The sequence below is a fragment of the Physeter macrocephalus genome, chromosome 16, assembly GCF_002837175.3.
Source record: "Physeter macrocephalus isolate SW-GA chromosome 16, ASM283717v5, whole genome shotgun sequence".
Lineage (NCBI taxonomy): Eukaryota > Metazoa > Chordata > Mammalia > Artiodactyla > Physeteridae > Physeter > Physeter macrocephalus.
The window spans coordinates 84,969,138-84,989,991 of record NC_041229.1 but is presented as its reverse complement, the minus strand read 5'-3'; the positions used below and the strand labels follow the sequence as shown (position 1 = coordinate 84,989,991).

Genomic DNA, 20,854 nt, shown 5'->3' with positions numbered 1-20,854 from the left:
TTGGCTCAGGGGTGAATAAATGACCTTACCCAGTGGTTATAAACCAGGAAGCATGTAACTCCTACTGGGGCTGGCAGTCATCCTACAATCATGAGAAGCTAAAAAGGAGGAACTTGAAATGTGGATGCCAAATTGCTGTGATATAAAGAAACCTGTTCTTTGATGACATTTTTGAGTTCCTGAATGGACCAACCCTGCACTTGCCCTACCTCTAGACTTTTCAGTTATGTGAGCCAATAAATCCCCATTATTATTTAAGCCAGTTTCCTTAGGGCCAGTTTAATTTTCCATTATTTGCAACTAAAAATATCCCCACTGATAACAGGGGAGAACGGTATGAGAGCAAGGTGAAGTAGGCAAAGCCTTGTTCTTTCTACAGAGAATGACTTATTTCCTTTTCCTAATCTTTTCAAAGCCCCACCTGAAATAATACCACTTTGGACCACCTCCTTATCCCTGAGAGAATTAAGTACCCGTCTTTACTGACACTGAATAAATGCTTTGAAACAACATTTACTGAGTGTCACTTAAATATCTTTGATTTTCTAAAGTTTGAATATGATATGCCTGGGTTTAATTTTTTTAGTCACTTTTTCTTCTTGATGTTCTCTGAGCTTCTTGGATTGTGGTTTGGTGTCTGACATTAATTTGGGGAAAGTCTCAGTCATCAGTGCTTCAAATATTGCTTCTTTTTCTTTCTTTCTTCTCCTTCTGGTATTCCCGTTATGTATATGTTACAATTTGCATATGTTACATTAGCTGACCTGCAGGTGATGGATAGTCTCTTATGCTTTTTCAGTCTTTACTCTTTGTTTTCAGTTTTGGAATTTCTATTGTCATATTCTCAGGCTCAGAGATTATTTACTCAGCCTTGTCCAGTCTACTATTGAGACCATCAAAGTCATTCTTCGTTTCTGTTGCAGTGTTTTTGATCTGAAGCATTCCATTTTTATTCTTTTTCAGAATTTCCATCTCTCCATTTACATTATCCATCTGTTCTCCCATGTCTTGTCTGTTTTTTCCATTAAAGCTTTTAGCATATTAATCATAGTTTTAAAAAATTTCAGGTCTGATAGTTTTAATATTCCTGCCATATCTGACTCTGGTTCTGAGGCTTGTTCAGTCTCTTCAAACTGTGTCTTTTGCCTTTTGGTATGCCTTGTAATTTATTTGTTGGAAGGCAGACATGATATACTGGGTGAAAGAAACTGAAGTCAATAGGTGTAGAGTAATGTAGTGGTAAGGTAGGGGGATGGGTGTCCAATGATTAGATGAGCCTGTTGCCCCTTGACTGTGAATTTCACCAGTGCTTCTCAGTCCCTGCCCACCCACCCTGTATGGCACAAGGATGGTTGGAGGGGGCTAGAGTTGGGTATTACCCTTCCCTCAGGTAGTTTAGACTCAGGTCAAATAGTTTCTCCTGAGGGCAGGACTTGTTGATAAGAAAAAAATGAGTTGGTGTATTTCAAAATGGTTACTTTTTCTCTCCTTTTCCTCCTGCTTTTAGCAGGAGGGAATTTTCTCTGATATTCACTATGAGAGGACCTGGAGGTAAAATTTCACAAAAGTTTGAGACCCCCATGACTGTGTCCCGCTGAATTTTTTAACTCTGAATTGTCCACTCTGAGCCTCTGGGAATTAGTCAATTACATTTCAGTTTTTCCTACCCTGGCATTGGTTCCTCTGGAGGTTTCTGTTTCTGATTCTCTGTATTTACCTGTCCATCTCTCCAATTTTTGAGGCAGCAATTTGCCTTATGACCTCATTTGTCTAGCAGATGTAAGAGGAGTTGTTGATTTTCAGTTTGTTAGCTTTTTACTTGTGGTAGGATCAAGTGGAAACTTCTAACTAAGCTCATTACATGCTGGACCAGAAACCAGAAGACCCTCTGTTTTTATATTTAACTATAATTTTACAAAAATTAAAACTTTATTAAGACAGCTTATTATTTACAGAGACACAGGCTTAAGTTTTGAAGAGGAGTGTTTGTGCTACCAGATGAATGACATATACTTTAATATATAATTCAAGAAATCAGGAAATTTTACTACTTTATCTTTTTAGTATCATTTCCAGGAAAGCAGGACCACGTGGGCTAAAGATTGACGTGACTTCTAAATGCCAAGCCAGAGTTCAAAGACCATTAATATTTGTAACTCTGTTATATCTAGGTCTTGTTCTTATAACTGCCAATAAATTGGTTTCATATTCCTTGGACTCTCTCCTTATACCCAAGGGATCAGAAAGTAAGAGCATAGGGGTAGCCCAGTACGGAATATTAGAATGGTAATAAGTGTATGTCCTTAGCCCTTAAAAGTCTTCTGTCTATCTAGCAAACTACCTAAAAGGACAGTTTTTAAAAAAATACTTATTTATTTATTTGGCTGCATCGGGTCTTAGTCGCAGTGTGCGGGATCTTTGTTGTGGCATGTGGGATCTTTCGTTGTGACATGTGGGCTCTTTGTTGCGACGCACAGGCTTCTCTCTAATTGGCGTGCAGGCTCTCTAGTTGTGGTGTGCGGGCTCTAGAGCGCGCTGGCTTAGTTGCCCCCTGGCATGTGGGATCTTAGTTCCCTGACCAGGGATCGAACCCGTGTCCCCTGCATTGGAAGGTGGATTCTTAACCAGTGGACCACCAGGGAAGTCCCAAGAGGACAATTTATATGTAAAGAATATTTCTTTTCAGTCTCATTTAAGAATATTAAAGATGGCTCTTACAATATAAGGAGAAAAAGCTGTAATTTGAAAATTTTGTCTAGTTCAAATCAGAATTGTTAAATGGACCATTCATTTTTATCAATATAAACTTTGAAAGCAAATATAAATAAATAATACTGACTGAGTAGTTGTGAATAAGCACATTTTCAGTGATATCTCTTTGGTTTATTTTTTGTTTAATATTGTTATCAATGTCTTAAGTGGTTAGAGCATTAATTTGATGATTATATTAATATAGTCATATGTGCTTTATTCAGTTAGTTTTTGCATTATTATGAAAATATTATACCTCATAAATTTCTCTATTAAATTATGTATTTTTTTCATTAAATAAGGACAAATGTTGCATTGTAACGTAATAGACTATTGTATTTCTAATGTGTAGTTTAAGACTGACCTGTAGATGGAGATGAGGCTCATGTATATCCATGGAGCGTTTCCCTTGCTGGATTTTTGTGAAAGGAGTAAAGAATGTCTCTGTACACAAGTGGAATAGTGTTGCTAATGAGCACACTTGCCCCCTTTTCCCAGGTCTTGCAGCCTTGGCCAGGGCTGCCTAAATGTACTGAGGTGTCATGTGATGGTGGCCTCTGTCTCTATAGAAAGCATTAAGTCAGTAATCATGCTGCTAAATAGTTCTTGGAAGAGAGATTGTCGAGAAGGGTAAGGTGAGAGACTGTTATTACCTTTGAGAGTTCCAAGTTCGAGAAGCCGAAAGGGTAAGAATTTGCAAATATATTTAACAGATAGTTTTTAATATTTCAGACATTCTAGGTACAGTAATTTTGTAGTTTTTAGTGTATCCTTAATTTTTAACTTTAAGAAAAGTGTTTTCTGTTTTGATTTTCTTTTTCAGAGGCTAATCAAGCCTAGTAACATTGTTTTCCATTACTCATTTAACACTTTTAATCATTAATTTTTCCAAAGATAACTTTTATTTTTCTTTTATGCTGTTCTGTGATTATGTCCAGGACAGTTAAGTTACTGGTTTGTGATAAGATGGAATTCTTTTTTTTTTTTTTTCTTTTTCCTTTTGTGGAGCAAAGTTAAACAGACCAAACTTACTTGTTAGATAAAACTAAGTATTACAGTTCTGAATGCTGGGTTCACCATTATGGCAATCATGAAGAATTCCTGATACTATCTGTGAGCAGCATTCATAACCTCTGCTATTTGTCTGAGTAAACGTCAGAGGACTCAAGGAGATAGTGATATTTAACAGACTACCTCATACCAGAAGAGGAGGGGTAAAGGAGAAAAGGGCTTGATATTTATGACTCTAGGAACTATAAGTTGTAATTTAATGAGATCAAAGCATGTGCTGCATGCTTATTTGCTGCACTAACAGCTTTGAATAAAATGGTTAGAAAACAGACAATGTACTAAAAGTTCAGGATATTTAAAAGCTATAAGAGCTATAAAATCAAAAACATATTTTCAGTCAAAAATCATTTTGTGAAGGTCTCTGTTTTTAATTTAATATGCTCTTAAGATTACATAATTAATATATAAGAGAAAAGGAAAGACATAAGAAATGATTAGTTTTTACTTTTGTCAGCCACATACCGGGTTTTTGCCCCTTGCCACTCCCTTCCCACTTCCCTGTTGTTTCATAACAGTTATTGTAATAGGAATTGATGTATTTTAGAGTATCTTCTATAAAACTTAGCTGATTACAACAGCTCCGTGCTTTCAGTTGTGGAAAAATGTATTGACAGAAAGACATAAGACATTTATTGCACTTTGTAACCTAGACAGAAGAAAAACTTTTAGAAAACCAATCCTTTTTTTAAATTCAGAGAATTTCAAGCTACTTTAAGTTTTAGCCATATACCTCAGTTTAATTATATTTTTATCAATAGGACATTGTATCTTAGGAGTGAATCTAGAACAGATCACTAATTTAAAACAAGCCATCTAATTAATTTCTAAGTTGTTTACTTTATACAGGTGTATCTTGCTCCAGGAAAACCCAATCTAAAAAAATTTAAATTTCAGAAAAATTGTTGCAAGTTTTCTTTTAAAAATTACCATTTTAGTGCACAAAAAAGCAGCTTGAAAGCAAGGTTTTAGAACACCATGTGCAAAGCAAAGAAAGATGTACATTATTTTAAACCTAATATCATTGGTGTCTTTTAAAAAAATCAGTTTAGCATAAAAGATTTTTTATTACTCAGGTGGTGTTTGACTAAATAACAAGTAACAACATAAATATTAGTCAAACATCCTGAAAATCTGAGTTGAGATTAAAACTTTGAGGTACTCTAACAGATATTTTTCCTTTGAACTAATCTCCTAAATTTTTAAAAACTTAAATTAATTGCTGAAATGACTGTCTTTATTTTTGTATCCTTCAGTGTGCATAGTCAATTTAACTGTCATCCTGTTTTTGAATGTTTATCCAGGGTGGATATAATAAGATCAATAAATTCTTTTATTCAGAAAGTTTGTTGAGTCAATGACCATATGGCTTATGAACTAGAATGTTTTATTGTATTGTCTTATGTCAGTAATTGTTGTTTCCTAGAATATTCTTGGATCTGAATTTGTAATGCAGAATTAGAATTAACCCATTTTAATCTCACAAGTTTAGGGCTGTTGATTAAGACAGTCAAGGTTCTAGCCCCAAAATATGCTGTTCTTTTAAAGTTAGCATAATGTTAGTGACTCACCACCTACTAAGCTTTATTTTTTTATTATCGGTAAGAAAATTGTAGTGGTCTGTTCACGTTTAAATGAGGAGCATTTATTTGTAACATGGTGGTCTACAGGGTTGTGGTTGTTACCTTGATCAGAGGAAGCCATCTGGTTCAATCAGTGATTAAACCCCCAGCACTGTACTTTCCTATATGCTATACAATATACTTAGCACTGTACTACACCTATCACTTTCTATACAATTTTACAAATTGACTATGAACTATCGTGTTATTAACAGTAGTCTTATTTGGCTGACACTGACTGCTGTCACCAAGTATTTTTATTGCCATTTGCTTTATCCTGAGTAAATCAACTTTGATTTCATCAAATCTCATTTTAGGCAAAGGTGTCACATTTTTTTAATATCGTATTCATCATTCTTTTCTTCTTATGTTCATTAAAATTTTTAGTTCTTCTTAGATCCCTGACTGTATTAAGGTTCTATGGGATAAGTATGAAATGTGGTTCTTTTCCTTGAGGAGTTCACAGTCTATTAAAAAACTCTTATTGTAATCAGTTATGAAATAATGAATCTTAATTCTTTAAATAAAGATTACTTAGTTATTCATAACACCATTAGGACTTCAGACCACTTTATTCTCAAAGTAGAGAAAATAATCATAGAATCCCTTGAATTCACCTTAGTGGTAATAACAGGTAACAATGCCTAGAACATAGTAGATGCTCAACAAATACTTGTTGCATAGATTATTACATGCCAGGAACTTTGTTAGTTTTTAAAAAAAATTATATCTCCATTTTACAGATGAGGAACTTGAGGCAGAATGCATTTAAGTAAGTTACCTAAAGTTACACAACAAGGAAAATAGAGTGAGGTTTGGAACCCAAACAAATTTGGCTCCAGAACCTGTGATCTTAACCACTCTACTGGTAACAGTAACAGTATAAGCAATTCATCCACATAAGTTCCTTCTCTGCTTCATTCACCATCAGAAAGCATATGTTTATTAAAAGGGGAAGTTGCTAATATTCATCCTCCTAAACTACTAGGTCCCCATAGACCTTGACTCTGCGTATCTAGACTAGTATTTCCGTTACCTTGAAACTCATCATTAAATACTGCTTCCTTTGGGCTCTGTCATTCAGCCCTTCTCCTTCTCCAACCAGAGCATCCTTTTCTATCACCGGTACCATTTACACACCCCACTCTGTTCTTAGATTGACCTCTAGTCTTTTAGTCTCCATTACTTCACCCAGTCCATTGGCCTATTCCTGCCTACACATAATTCCCTGCATAATATTTCTCATTTATTCTGTTTATTTTAACTCATACTTTACCTTTTTTCTCTAAAACTAAACCTTTCAACTATAGTCATCCGAAGGAGGTACATGACTTAGGTCATACTAATGTTGCTTTTCTCCTTATATTCTCATTTGCAATATGAATTTAATGATATCTGCCTTTCCTGTTTTATATATGTGTAACAAATATAAAATAATATGTGGAAAAGCACTTCAGAAAGTTTAACATGCATAGAAATTTATGGGATTATTGTTACTTGCAAGTGAAATTAGGTTAAAATTAAGGCAAATTTTGATGGTGCAGTTTTTCTGCACCATAACTATAGGTGGGTTACATGCATAGGCTTTCAAGACAACTAAAACATTGCCTCATCTGATAAATTTTTTATCAGATAGGTAAGTCTGAAATTTCTTCCAACTCATTAATTGCTTTTTCCCCCTTCATGCTTGAATTATATTCTATTTCTACAATGACTAGTTCTCTCCCAACTATTTGTCTTCTTCAGATCTTCTCTAAATTTCATGGAATCATAAGGATCATCTGATCTACTGGTTTTTATCTTTCTTTGAGTTGTAGAACCTTCTGTTAAAGATGTGGAAGCTCGGTATTAAAACAAAGTAGAGCTACTTGTGCTTGAAGGGAGAGTTTTAGGAACACTGGAGCAATGCAAGTTGGCTCTTTCTTCTCTATCAGCAGCTGTGGAGGGGCTCCATGGAACCTCTAGGACTTCTCAGAGCACAATTTAAAAACCGTTAACTGGATCCAACAGTTAGCTGAATTATTCAAAGTCAAGCATCTTGTAAAAAAGTCTCCATTTATCTTCACTTTGTACTGTATACTATTTGTAGTCAGTAATATTCTAAACCTATAAATTTTATAATGTTAGTTGAAATTCTTCATGTAGTGGATATTGTGATAATTCCTCAACATCTGGTGCACTGTATGATCATTCTGTCGCTAAGCCAATTAATATCATCTCCATTCCTTATGCCAGTATTTGGTTCAGGAATGAGCATGTGATCTAATTCTGGCTAGCAGGAGGTGGTTCAAAGAAAAATTTTCTTATTCTTTAGTAAGAGTTCCAGGAAGAGACAGTTGCTGTGGAATACCTAAATTACCTCTTGCTACAGAATATATTTCATTATTATTTAATGGTTTAAGTATGGTTTTCTGATAGTTATAACCAAAGCATCCTAACTTATACTGACAATTCATGCTTTTCATTACAGAATATTGTATTTTGTACAAAATGATTTTTAAAATATAAAATGTATTAATTTTGAACATCTGTGTGATAGTTCACTTTAAAAAATATATATATTTATTTATTTATTTTTGGCTGCGTTGGGTCTTCGTTTCTGTGCGAGGGCTTTCTCTAGTTGCGGCGAGCGGGGGCCACTCTTCATCGTGGTGCGCGGGCCTCTCACTATCACGGCCTCTCTTGTTGGGGAGCACAGGCTCCAGATGCGTAGACTCGGTAGTTGTGGCTCACGGGCCTAGTTGCTCCACGGCATGTGGGATCCTCCCAGACCAGGGCTCTAACCCGTGTCCCCCGCATTGGCAGACAGATTCTCAACCACTGCTCCACCAGGGAAGCCCCCGATAGTTCACTTTTTAAGGGTCTTTGGGTACAAATAAATTCCTCTGGTTCCCAGATTATCTTTTTTTTTTCCGATTCCTCCAAAGCTGTATCATAACGTCTCTTTCTTTTCTTCATATTCTTTTTTTCAATTAGCTCATCCTCCTTAATTCCATTATTCACTTCATATAGATGACTTCATATCTATATTTCTAGCCTCACATTTCTTTTAATCTCCAGTTCTGTATTTTCAACTGCCTGCAGGTCATTGCCTTTTATGACTTACTGTAACTTCAGGGTCACCCATTGGATTGATTCTTTATTCTCCCCATCCTTCCTCCTCCCCCTGCCAAAAAAAAAAAAAAATCATACAACTCTCCTTTCAAAGGAAACCATCTTGCTGCCTTATGAAGGTGAACCATCACTGCATTTGAGGGAATTCATCATATGTAACATTTTATAATTTGAAAAATAATGAATGAATGATTTTTTTTTAGAACAGTAACAGCCTATGGCTTAGGCTTAGTGATTTGTGCTTTTTGGCTTTCTTAAGAGTCAATCTCAGAATATTGTCCCTCTCTTATTTCTTGTCATTAATAGATTTTTCATCTATTTCATCAGTGAAGCAGATTTTTCATTTCCTTTCCATTTTCATGCATCTCAGTTTCACATTTCATGGTCTCTTATTTATTCTAGCTTCATCTAAACGCTTTGAAATCATCTTTTTTCCTTCATTTCCTTGTCTATTCAATTATATCTTCCTTTAGAATGTCTCATATTTTTCATTATCCATTTCTCAATGGTATAGACATTCGTCATCTCATGCCTGGATTAATAAAATAGCCTCGTAGCCAGTGTTCTATTCTCCAGTTTTTATTCACTCTTTTTGCTAGACTAACTTTACTAAGTTACTAGTTTAATATTATTGCTTCTAGATACTTAGCATATGTAGAAGGAATGATAAATTGAATAGTTCTCCTCTGTCTACCAAATCAAGTCCAAAACTTTTTTTTCCAGCTTTATTGAGATATAATTGACATATAACACTGTTTAAGCTTAAGGTATAGAACATGTTGATTTAGTCCCAAACGTTTTTAATTGGCTTTCCAGAACTTCCATTGTCTGGTCCCATTTTACATCTTGAACATTGTTTCCTACTACTTCCTAATAAGCCTCTTCCATTCTGTTTAATCCAAAATCTTTGTTGCCATTATCATTCTTAATTTTCCCTATCTTTTCACCTTTCCTCTCCTCCATATTCCCTGCCCCAACTTGAAATGCCTTCTCTCAACTTACTTGTTTTAAACAGGATTGAGGCAGGAAACAGATGGCACATTGGTATGGGAAATTGAGAAAAGTTTGATGAAAGAGCTATGTACAGAGTTGTAGGCAGAGTTAAGGGAAACCAACAAGGGATAGAAGCTAGACCTGATGGTGGCAAAGGAAGCAAGCAGATACTGGAACCTGGAGGGAGCTATAGGTAAAGCTGTAGAAGAAAGCTACAGTTCAGAAGCTGTGACCTTTGGTAAAGGTACAGAGCTATTGCCAATTTGTTGTCATGTAGGGAGGGAGCTGGGGAAACACCTCCATCTCTCTCTCTTCCCAGCATACTGATTTACTGATGCCTCCCAGAGATTGAACCCCAGAAGCCAGAGGGAAGGGAGCTTGCTTGCTATATCCACAGATGCCACACAGGCCACAGAGAAAGTGGAGGGTGAATCAGGAGCGACAAATGAAGGATATCCAGTATACTACTCATTCTTCAAGGCCTACCTCCTTCATTCAAACTTCTTTCATTATTCAGTACATGCTGATTGTTCTCTTTGTACATTATTTTGTCTGCCTGCTTTTCTGGGAATAAAGCCGTATCTCTTAACCCACGCGGTTACTTTAGCAGTCATTTTATGTAGTGCACATATCTAAAGGGAATATGTGAACTAAAACCAATGAATCCATTCTCCTGGACTTTGGGGTTAAAAGGTAATCAATCAGGCAAGTTTCCCTCTAGGTGATGGAGGTTATAACATGTAGAACTCTGGAGGTATTGACAGCCCTGTTTTCTGCTGTTCCTTTTTCAGCTTCCTTGATACCACATTCTCTTGGTTTTCTTCCTGCCTCAGTTGACTGTATTTCTCAGCCTTCTGTATTAGCAGCTTCTTTAATCCATGAATCTTGGAGTTCTTTAAGACTCAGTCATTTGTCATCATCTTTCCTCTAACTAATAAATAAGTGACTGCACCTGTTTCCATAGCTTTACATACTATTTAAAAACTGATACATGAGAAATATGTGTTTATTTTAGAAAAAAAGAGAAAACACCTAACAGCAAAATGAAGAAAATAAAAATTTCCTGTAATCTCACCACACTAATGAACCAACTTCGGTTCTTAAATACAACCTTTTAAAAATTGAAGTATATTAATCAAGATTCTTAATTGTAAGGTGATTTTTTTCAGCAAAGGAATTTGGATGTTGGTCATCTCAGACTTGGAAAATTGTCAGAAACAAGAGAAGGTATATAACCAACTTCCACTACTAAGTTGTTGTACACTGCAGCTTGTACCATCACTGTTGACCATAGTAGATACTGCTACTGCTACAGCAGTATCACTGTTGTCCATGGAAGGTTGAAGTTACTAGCACAGCCCCTGCTGTCTACCAACAGAAAGGTTTGCAACAGTTCTTGTTCTTGTGTTACTAGTTCCTGATCCAATATCCAATACAGGTGCTTCTGATTAGCAGAGCCTGGTGTCATGCTTATAAAGCTAGTATTTGGCATTTCCAGCTTCTCTAGTGGGCCTTCAAAATTCAAAGGGAGTTCAGGTGCTGTGTAATCAAGAATGTGAAAATCAGATCCTTTAGTATTTAATATAGTCAATATATACAGAACAGCAGTACAATAAAGTACACACCATTCAGAAGTTGGTGTTGCGGGATTTAAATGTGTTTGGATGTATCTGTTAAACTCAGTGGACATATAACTTCACAGTGAAGACTTCTTTTGTATCCCCTTCAAGTCTGTCCTCTACAATGATGCCAGAGTTATTTTTCTAAAATGCAAATCTTGTTATCTCATTCTCTTATTCAAAATCCTTCAGTGGTTAATTCCTCATTGTCTATAGGATAAAATTAAAACTCTTTATCTTGGCCTACAAATCTTTCAATATTTGAATTTTGCCAAATTTCACAACTACCAGTACTCTACTCCTCCCCCTTACCCATAACATATTAGCTCCAACCGTATCATATTAGTTCTGTTTCCCTGAAAAGTATGCTCTTTCATGTTTCTGTACCTTTCTGAATCTTTTTGCCTGGAATATCTACTCATTTTTTTGTCCTCTTCAAAAATTTATCTTTAAAGACTCAGTTCAAATACCACTTTCCTGTGTAATGCCTTCTTGATGCCCTCAACCAAACTGTTTCATTCTTTATACTTCTATACATTCCTTCCTGTATTATAGCACTCATCACGTTATAATTATTTCTTACATAAATTTTTCTTATTAGCTGCTAATAACTTAGGAATTGATAATCTTTTATATCATGTTTTTATCTTAAAAGATTTTTGTTGAATAAGTCATCAGAGAAAACACCCTGCTTCTGGTTGGTTAGTTCATTTAGTGTATTCTTTTTAAGAACAAAGATCATGCATTCTATCTTTGTGTCATTGCGTTTGCCTGTTCCATAACTACAAATAGCATTGGCTAATTATCTTGCAAGGAAACTAGGGGAAAAGGACCTTGATGGGCAAGTAGTAGTATCTTAATATATGAAATATAGTAAATTATAGTGATAGGTTTAAAATGAACTTTAAAACTGTCAGAAAAGTGCCTTGCTTTGATGAAACATGTGTACTGAATTCTCTGTTTGATGTTTCTTATGTTAAGGAACTTAAAAAAGTAACCTCAGACTTGATAAAAACCAAGGTCACATGTCAACAACGTAAGATGGGAGAAGAAAACATCAATTTAACAATTAAAGAACAAAAATTTCAAGAACTTCAAGAAAGACTTAAAATGGTATTTAATTAAATATATTCATGTTTATAAAATGAACATTTTTGTAAAATTTATGAAAATTTATGAGATCTATAAACAAACAAGAGGATTATAATACAAAAATGTTCCTTCTTTGTAGAGTTAATATACATAGTAAAAAGATTTTACGAATTTTTTAAAAATTGCTAAATAATTTTTGGCATTATCAACAAAACTTTAGGATAATAATATTTAGCTATAACCACTTTATTTTCACTTTAACATGGTATCAGGTAATCTTCTGGTATAATGGTATCCTCAGGAAAGCTTTTGGAGATGAGAAATTCTGTAGTTTCTAACATTAATGTTTATAAGTTTGCACCAGCCTGTACTGGGTACCTAACACCATCTTCAGTTCACTAGAGTCACTGCTTCAACAGTAAACAAACATTGGTTCTCTGGAGTAATAATAAGTCATCACACTCCCAAATTTGTTAAGCACTGAATTGAATGTATAATTTGCTGAATTTTGTATCATAACTTTAAAATTCTTCACATTTTTTAGGAATTGGAATTAAATAAGAAGATTAATGACGAGATTACCCATATTCAAGAAGAAAAACAGGCAAGCAATCATAAGATAATTTGGAAGCCAGTAAATATTTTAAAAACCAAATACAATGTGGGAAATAAACTAAGTTAAGTAACAAATGGAATCATGCCTAGGTCAGTTCCTAGCACATAGTAAGCACTCAGTTGGTGTGTATTGAATGGATACATGTGTACCTCTTTTAACCAGGTCTCACCTATACTCCCATTAAAAAATAAATCAGAGGAGAAATGGGGAGATGTTCATCAAAAGGTACAAACTTACAGTTGTAAGATGAGTTAGTTCTGGGGATGGAATGTATAGCATGATGACTTTAGTTAACAATACTGTATCATATGTTTGAAAGTTGCTAAGAGAGTAGATTTTTTTTTTATGAGACTCCGAAGGCATATTATTTTAAAAGTATTTATGTAGTTAGTTGAGGTGTAGTCGATTTACAATGTTATATTCGTTTCAAGTGTACAACATAGTGATTCAAAATTGTTATAGATTATACTCCATTTAAAGTTATTATAAAATATTGACTATATTCCCTGTGCTGTACAATATATCCTTGTAGCTTATTTATTTTATACGGAGAGTCTTAAATGTTCTCACCACATACAAAAAACTTGGTGATTATGTGTGGTGATAGAGATTTTAACCTTATTATGTTAATTATATCACAATAAATATGTGTATCAAATCATCACGTTGTACACCATAAGCTTACACGTTATTTGGCAATATATCTCAATAAAGCTGGAAAAAAGATTACATTAAAATATTTTACAAATAAATAAAATAAAAAGAATAAAAATAAATTAGTTTTTTTCCTTAGTTTGGACCACTAGCAGATAATTATTGAAATGTATGTATGCTTAGAGCATGCATTTACAGGGCATTATACTCTCATTTGCATTTATTTGATATTTATACTTATTCTAGTCTAAAAAAAGATATGTGAAAGAAAATTTCTCCTGTTTCTTTTTTTTTTCTCTTCTGGTTTTCCTCTGTTTGATTCTGAATGCATACCATGCCATCCTAGCCCACCAGCAGTGATATATTTTAGTAGTGATAATATTTACCATTTGGGGGGAAAACCAACAAAAGTTTTAGTTTTGAATTCTTTACATTTTTCAGTAGTGTCACAGAATTCGTGGTCCATTTCAAAAACTTTGTTAATTATTTGAGGAACTCTTAGAAATAATACTTTGTAAGAAATCATGTAATACAAATTATGTTAAATATTAAATTAATAAAATATGCCATTAGTTTATTTCAGTATATTGTTTTTTATGGCATTGAAATTAAACTGTAAAGATAATAAGTTAAGAAACTAAAAAATATATTTTTAAGAATTAGTTTAGAAACGTACCTACTGCCTTAAAACTTTTTCAATTAATATGTCATATTTATACTTTTTTATAGGGCATCATCATTTCTTTCCAACAATTGCAGCAGTTACTTCAGCAACAGACTCAAGCTAATACTAAAATGGAAGAAGAATTGAAGGTGCTAAAAGAAAATAATCAGGATATATATACATATCCTGATTTTTTATATATATATATATATATATATATTAGTATATTTTCATCTAATGAGTTTTACCTGTTTAGCTGCATTTGTCTGTCCAACTTTATCTGAGATCATTTTGAATTTTAAGGGTAAAATATTGGTCTCCTTCATCAGCTTGTTATCAATGTCCAAAGTAATGAGCATTTATTTTAGTTTATTTATTTTTTCCCCAGCATTTTTTATTGAAAATTTTCGAACAGACAGGAATGTTGAGAGAATTGTATCATAAACAATCATACACTTACTGCCTAGATTCTACAATTAATATTTTACCTATTTGCTTTATCATATGTTTCTCCACCCCTTTTTTATTATATGCATTTCAAAGTAAATTGCAGTCATCTGTACACTTCACCCTTAACATATTACATCATGAGCATCATTAAATAGAGTTCAGTACTTGACAGATCTTTTGTTTGCTTTTTGAGGTAAAATTTATGAGCATGTTTTATTTTAACATTAAGTTGCTAGTTAAATGTTCAGTTTTGTCAAGTAACTGATTCAATTTTTTAGCAGATTGGATGGGTTTGTGTTTTTTTTTTCTGTGTCTTAGAATTGTGGCCAAGATCCAAAACTGAAAATAAAAGGTGACAAGTGTCACCACATTCTAGGAGAGGAATCCGTGACCTCACAGAAATGGAGGGGGGACAGCTCCCTCTTCACAGGAACATGATAGAACTGGCCCTATTACCATAACAATCACCCCGTCATCCTCTTCCCAGTATATATACAAAAATGATTGCGGAAGGGAAGAAGTTATGGCCACTGATGTTTTGGGAGTGAAGGTTCATTAAGAGAGATTTTTCTCTTACATCCCTAGTAGAGAGAGATGCACTTCCCCCTCATGAATCTAAGTGAAGGAGTCTACAGGAAAATCGTGTAAAAATTGGGGTACAAAAAGGGGAAACTGCCATCTTGGTTTTTAGATGGATGCTTGAGATGCTATTGAAACCAAAAGGTCCACTGTGGTGTTGCCAGTAAAGTGTGATAAGTTCATGTGGGAGAACTTGGCATATGTTTCTTGAAGTTTTGAAATGTATACCAAGAACATATAGACTGATGCCCAGTGCTAGTCTAGAAATTTCAAGGAGGAAAGTTTTTGGAGTAATCTGTTCCAGTGGAGCTTGAAGTGTGTATTATGCTTGTTCTAATGCTATATGGCCCTGGAAGCATGCAGAATTGAGAACATGGTGGTTCCTTGGCTCCACCTGAAGGCATGTGGAGGTTAGTGGAAGAGCAGGAACTGCCAAGTGATAGGATGTCCAACTCAAGAGAAGGTGTTGGGGACATGTTCCACTGGGGTGGCCAGTGGAAAATATTTGTGCGCCTCTGAAGGGATTCTTGGTAATGAAGGGTGGAGCTGAACATTTCCCAAGAAAAGTACATTCACCTCCCACAAAAAAACCACTCTCAGCAGAGGCCTGGGCCAGCTTCATGGGAATGTAACCAGTACAGTTGCATAAAGCCCAGAGGAGCCTTGAGTTTCAGGTTTAATATTCTGTGGTCACTGTTTTAATATTTTTTAAAATTAATTAATTAATTAAATTTATTTTTGGCTGCGCTGGGTCTTTGTTGCTGCACGTGGGCTTTCTCTAGTTGCGGCGAGCGGGGGCTACTCTTTGTTGCGGTGTGCGGGCTCCTCATTGCGGTGGCTTCTCTTGTTGCAGAGCACGGGCTCTAGGTGCGTGGGTTTCAGTAGTTGTGGCACGTGGGCTCAGTAGTTGGGGCTCGCGGGCTCTAGAGCGCAGGCTCAGTAGTTGTGGCGCACAGGCTTAGTTGCTCCACAGCATGTGGGATCTTCCCGGACCAGGGCTCAAACCCATGTCCCCTGCATCAGCAGGCAGATTCTTAACCACTGCTCCACCAGGGAAGCCCCTTTTTTAATTTTTATATTTGAATATATGTTTTGTAAATTAAGTCTGATGAGAAAATGGAGCATGCACTGGGGCTTGAAGCCTCAGCTCCGGCGTTCTCCTGCCTCCTACTGCCTACCAGGAACCATTCTTGGCTGCTGTCTCTTCTACCCTTTGGTGCCCTCGGCCCGGCACAGCCTTAGCCTCCCTGCTCCTGTCTTGCCACTGCTGTGAGTCGACTGGGTCACATTGGTGGGTAGAGGCCTGTGTTCTCTTGTTGCCCTTTAACACAGGTGGAAGCCTAGATGTAGCAGGGAGGGTCTGAGCTGAGTACATGTGCCCTGCAGCATCCTCTGTCCCAGATTGGCAATGTCCCGGCACATTAGGTAGGTGCCTTGGCAGGGAGTGAGTCCCCAATCCAGGTACTGAGTTGCATCCCTGCCTGGCAGTTGCAGTCCTTTAGAGGTTACCCACCTGCCATAGGTTGGGGCAGAGGAACCATGGGATGGAGAGACTGACTTCACCAACTTCAGCCAGGACATAATACATGGGTCTAGCAGCTTGCAGGAGGTAGAACCCAGTGCTGAGTCGCGTGGTGAGGCCCTTAGGCATCTGTGAGGGTCTGCCTTTGGCCTGTGAATATCCCAGGGGACGATAGCATTAAGTAGAAAATAAAAAGCACCATTGTAGGTGGATAGGAAGGAAAAAAGAGAGGGGGAGAGAGAGAAAGAGAGAGGGAGGGAGGAACCACAAAGAAAAGAAAAAGTTTTGTATCTAAGTGTCTTTAATTTCTGGCATCCGGCCCCAGAAATTATGCTGAGTCCATCATCATTGAATGAAACCAAACTTAACCTGAACAATGAAACACTTATCTTCTTACCATTGATGTTCTATGACTAGTCATGTAAAAATAGGTTTGCCTTTCTCTTTTCTTTTGCCTGCCCCCCAGTACTAGGGAGAGGGAAAAGGTATGCTAGAGCCAAATCTCTCCCTTCTTTTAACGCTTTCACCTACTCCAATAAAAGATTAGTTAAAAAAAAAATTGCTCTTAGGGCTTCCCTGGTGGCGTAGAGGTTGAGAGTCCACCTGCCAATGCCCCGGTCCGGGAAGATCCCACATGCCACGGAGCAGCTGGGCCCGTGAGCCATGGCCGCTGAGCCTGCGCGTCCGGAGCCTGTGCTCTGCAACGGGAGAGTCCACAACAGTGAGAGGCCCCTGAGTCCATCATCATTGAATGAAACCAAACTTAACCTGAACAATGAAACACTTATCTTCTTACCATTGATGTTCTATGACTAGTCATGTAAAAATAGGTTTGCCTTTCTCTTTTCTTTTGCCTGCCCCCCAGTACTAGGGAGAGGGAAAAGGTATGCTAGAGCCAAATCTCTCCCTTCTTTTAACGCTTTCACCTACTCCAATAAAAGATTAGTTAAAAAAAAAATTGCTCTTAGGGCTTCCCTGGTGGCGTAGAGGTTGAGAGTCCACCTGCCAATGCCCCGGTCCGGGAAGATCCCACATGCCACGGAGCAGCTGGGCCCGTGAGCCATGGCCGCTGAGCCTGCGCGTCCGGAGCCTGTGCTCTGCAACGGGAGAGTCCACAACAGTGAGAGGCCCGCATACTGCAAAAACAAAAGCAAAAACAAAAAAATTTCTCTTAAAGTCCAGTTATCAGCAAGTATCTCCCCCCTCACCTCTTCTACCCACCCTATAGATGCATAACTGGGACTGTTTCTCTAAGGTGTTGAACCTTCTCTCAAGAAACATATGATATAATTTATCCAAATTATTGATGAGTAGCAGTTATCAGGATTGTCTGATAACTTTCAGTCCATTTAAAGGAGTTGATGAATAGATTTTTAGGATGATCAAAATGTTAGAGATTAGCCAGTCCAACCATTTCATTTTGTGATGAAATAGAGATCCACTAAGTGTAAGCAGTGTAGTTCAAGGCCCTATAATTAGTGGCAAAACCAGAATTAAATCTTTGTCTTGATTCTACTTCAGCACTATTTCTACAACATTACATTGTTAAGATATTTTTTCCTAGATCTGTGAGAACTGCCATTCTTGTTACATCAGTTATACAAAGACTACAACTTTCGAATTGCCCTTCATCGGCTCTAAATCCAATGTTTATATATTGTTGAATTCTACAGGGCCTACAGTAGTCGTAAATATATGTAGTCATGTGTTTCTTTGAGTTAGTGATGAAGGTAACTATGGCTCCAGGATCTTTTAACTATAACTGCCAGTATTTTAGATAATCCAAATGCCTCTCTCTTTTACTAGCCCCATTATTGCCTGAGCCTTGATAGTACATGGAGAAACTAGATTTCATATAGTAAAATTTCAAACAAAATATTGGCAAGAACAGGATAGAATTGTCAGCTTTTTAACAGATAAGGGCATTAAAAAATAAACAATACCATCTATCATCACTTTCATTTTATAAAAGATAACGTTTTAACACCAAAAATATATTAAGGATGTAATATCAGATAAAGGACAGTCCTTTACAAGAGAACACATTTGATGACTTTATATTGACATTTTTTGCCATGGACTAGTGAGATTTTTGTCATGGATCAGTAATTGTTTACAGACTGGTGTTGGAGAACCACTGATATATAGTATAACAAAATATTAATGTTGAACTGTTGCTGAGGATTATGCTGCATAGATATCTCAAGTGTTTTCCCAAGGAGCATTCTAATTCCACCTGTACTAAAAGGGATCATTACTCTTCATAATGGCCTACTGTTTTTCAGTGCTCTGCAATCATGCTATCATCTGTCTTATTTTTTTTAAGTACAATTTGGAGCATAGAGACCTAAATTCTCACGATAGAGAATATTTTCTACTATGATTTAATCATAGTTTAGTCCAGATAAAAGTATAGTTATGCTGCTATTATCATAGTGTTAGGAAGAATAATTTATTTATTTAGTTTGCTCCTATAGTCATAGTGTTAACATAGTATTAACCAGAATAATTTACTTAGTTTTTGGTATATTAAAGCATTAACAGGTGGTTTTATTTATTTTTATTTAAAAAAAAATTTTTTTTTTAAACCCCACATTTGTTTATTTATTTATTTTTGGCTGTGTTGGGTCTTCGTTTCTGTGCGAGGGCTTTCTCTAGTTGTGGCAAGTGGGGGCCACTCTTCATCACGGTGCGCGGGCCTCTCACTATCGCGGCCTCTCTTGTTGCAGAGCACAGGCTCCAGACGCGCAGGCTCAGTAGTTGTGGCTCACGGGCCTAGTTGCTCCGCGGCATGTGGGATCCTCCCAGACCAGGGCTTGAACCCATGTCCCCTGCATTGGCATGCAGATTCTCAACTACTGCGCCACCAGGGAAGCCCTAACAGGTGGTTTTATTTTGATTTTCCACAATATACATTTTTTCAGAGAGGGTTTTCAGACTTGTTAATCCAGATGCAAATAATAGCGAATAACTTCCTGGTAGACTGTAAATTCCATAAAAAGAGTAACATTTTCACTAATAAGAGTCCAAAAGAGTATCTTCCACATAGTAGGAGCTCATTAAATCTTTTTAAATTAATGAATGATTAACAATGAGTAAATTCAGACTCTTTGCAAGTTCAGATATTGCTAGGTCAGGGCTTCTGGTTAAACATATCGGATTGAACCTATACATTCCCTTTTATTTCCTTCTGAAACTGCAATAAATGACATTAATAAATCCACAAGGATGAGGAAATAGGGAGAAGAAACAATAAAAATTAAGTTTTAAAAGTGGGAACCATATGGAAAATTAGTAATTTACTTAGCAAATGAGAGAAAGTAGAAACCCAAGTTGAAGATACCGAAATAATCAGGAATTGCAAGCATCATGTGCCTCTAGAAGTAAGGTGCACAACTGAAGCCAAAAACTAGAAGGTCTATATAGGAAGCTGTTGCATATCCAGATTCTTTCCCCTACCCTGCACAAATAGGCACTCCCTGTGTTCTATTTGGCAGAAGATTGGAGAATTACTTTGGAGAGTTTGAGGAGCAACTGAGGTTGGGGAGATTCAGTAGTGTGCCAGAGGCAACTGGTACCAGGGAGAGCTAGCTGTTAGGGCTGTTGTCATTTTGTAAGCTGGTTTAAATGAGTGGTAGCTTGAGTTGACCATGGTGGGGTTTTTAACACTAATGAAATTGGCAAGTGCTGCAAATCAGGCTTATTTTTTGAGACCCAATTTACCAGCACAGTACTAAGAGTATTGTATTGAAAACAGTTTGGGAAGTCTAAATACTGAATTCTGAAGCCTCCCAGCCTAGTCCTTAAGAGGACAGTTAGCCTTGTAACATCCAGGCAGCAGAATGGAAGATTCCGTTATGGGGCAACTAACCTACTCAAGAGAAGAGACTATAGTTGCTGCAGTTAAGCTCTCCCAATGAAACAGCTCCGCCAGATCAGTGCACAGTGAAGCCCACCACTATAGTGACAAAATTTTGTAGTTGACAAAGCTTTCTGCCAGCTTTTTAATATTGCATTGTTAAATATGAATAAGCAGTTAAGGATCACTGGATATTTGAAGAAAGTCTCCAATGTGAAAAACAAACAAAACAAACAGGGTAATGAAAAAAA

At 36.4% G+C, this 20,854-nt stretch overlaps 2 protein-coding genes across 3 annotated transcripts in view; one reads left to right on the top strand and one right to left on the bottom strand.

Annotated features, from left to right (window-relative positions):
- Positions 1-20,854, bottom strand: part of EIF3M (eukaryotic translation initiation factor 3 subunit M) — an 87,406-nt gene that overhangs the window by 21,683 nt on the left and 44,869 nt on the right. The gene's annotated exons all lie outside the window — the stretch shown is intronic.
- CCDC73 (coiled-coil domain containing 73) overlaps positions 1-20,854 on the top strand; it is a 100,416-nt gene that overhangs the window by 51,698 nt on the left and 27,864 nt on the right. Inside the window, exons 9-11 of the mRNA XM_007111128.4 lie at positions 12,149-12,280; positions 12,804-12,863; positions 14,259-14,360. Coding sequence (XP_007111190.1) covers positions 12,149-12,280; positions 12,804-12,863; positions 14,259-14,360 — 294 coding nt within the window. The remainder of the gene's footprint in view (positions 1-12,148; positions 12,281-12,803; positions 12,864-14,258; positions 14,361-20,854) is intronic.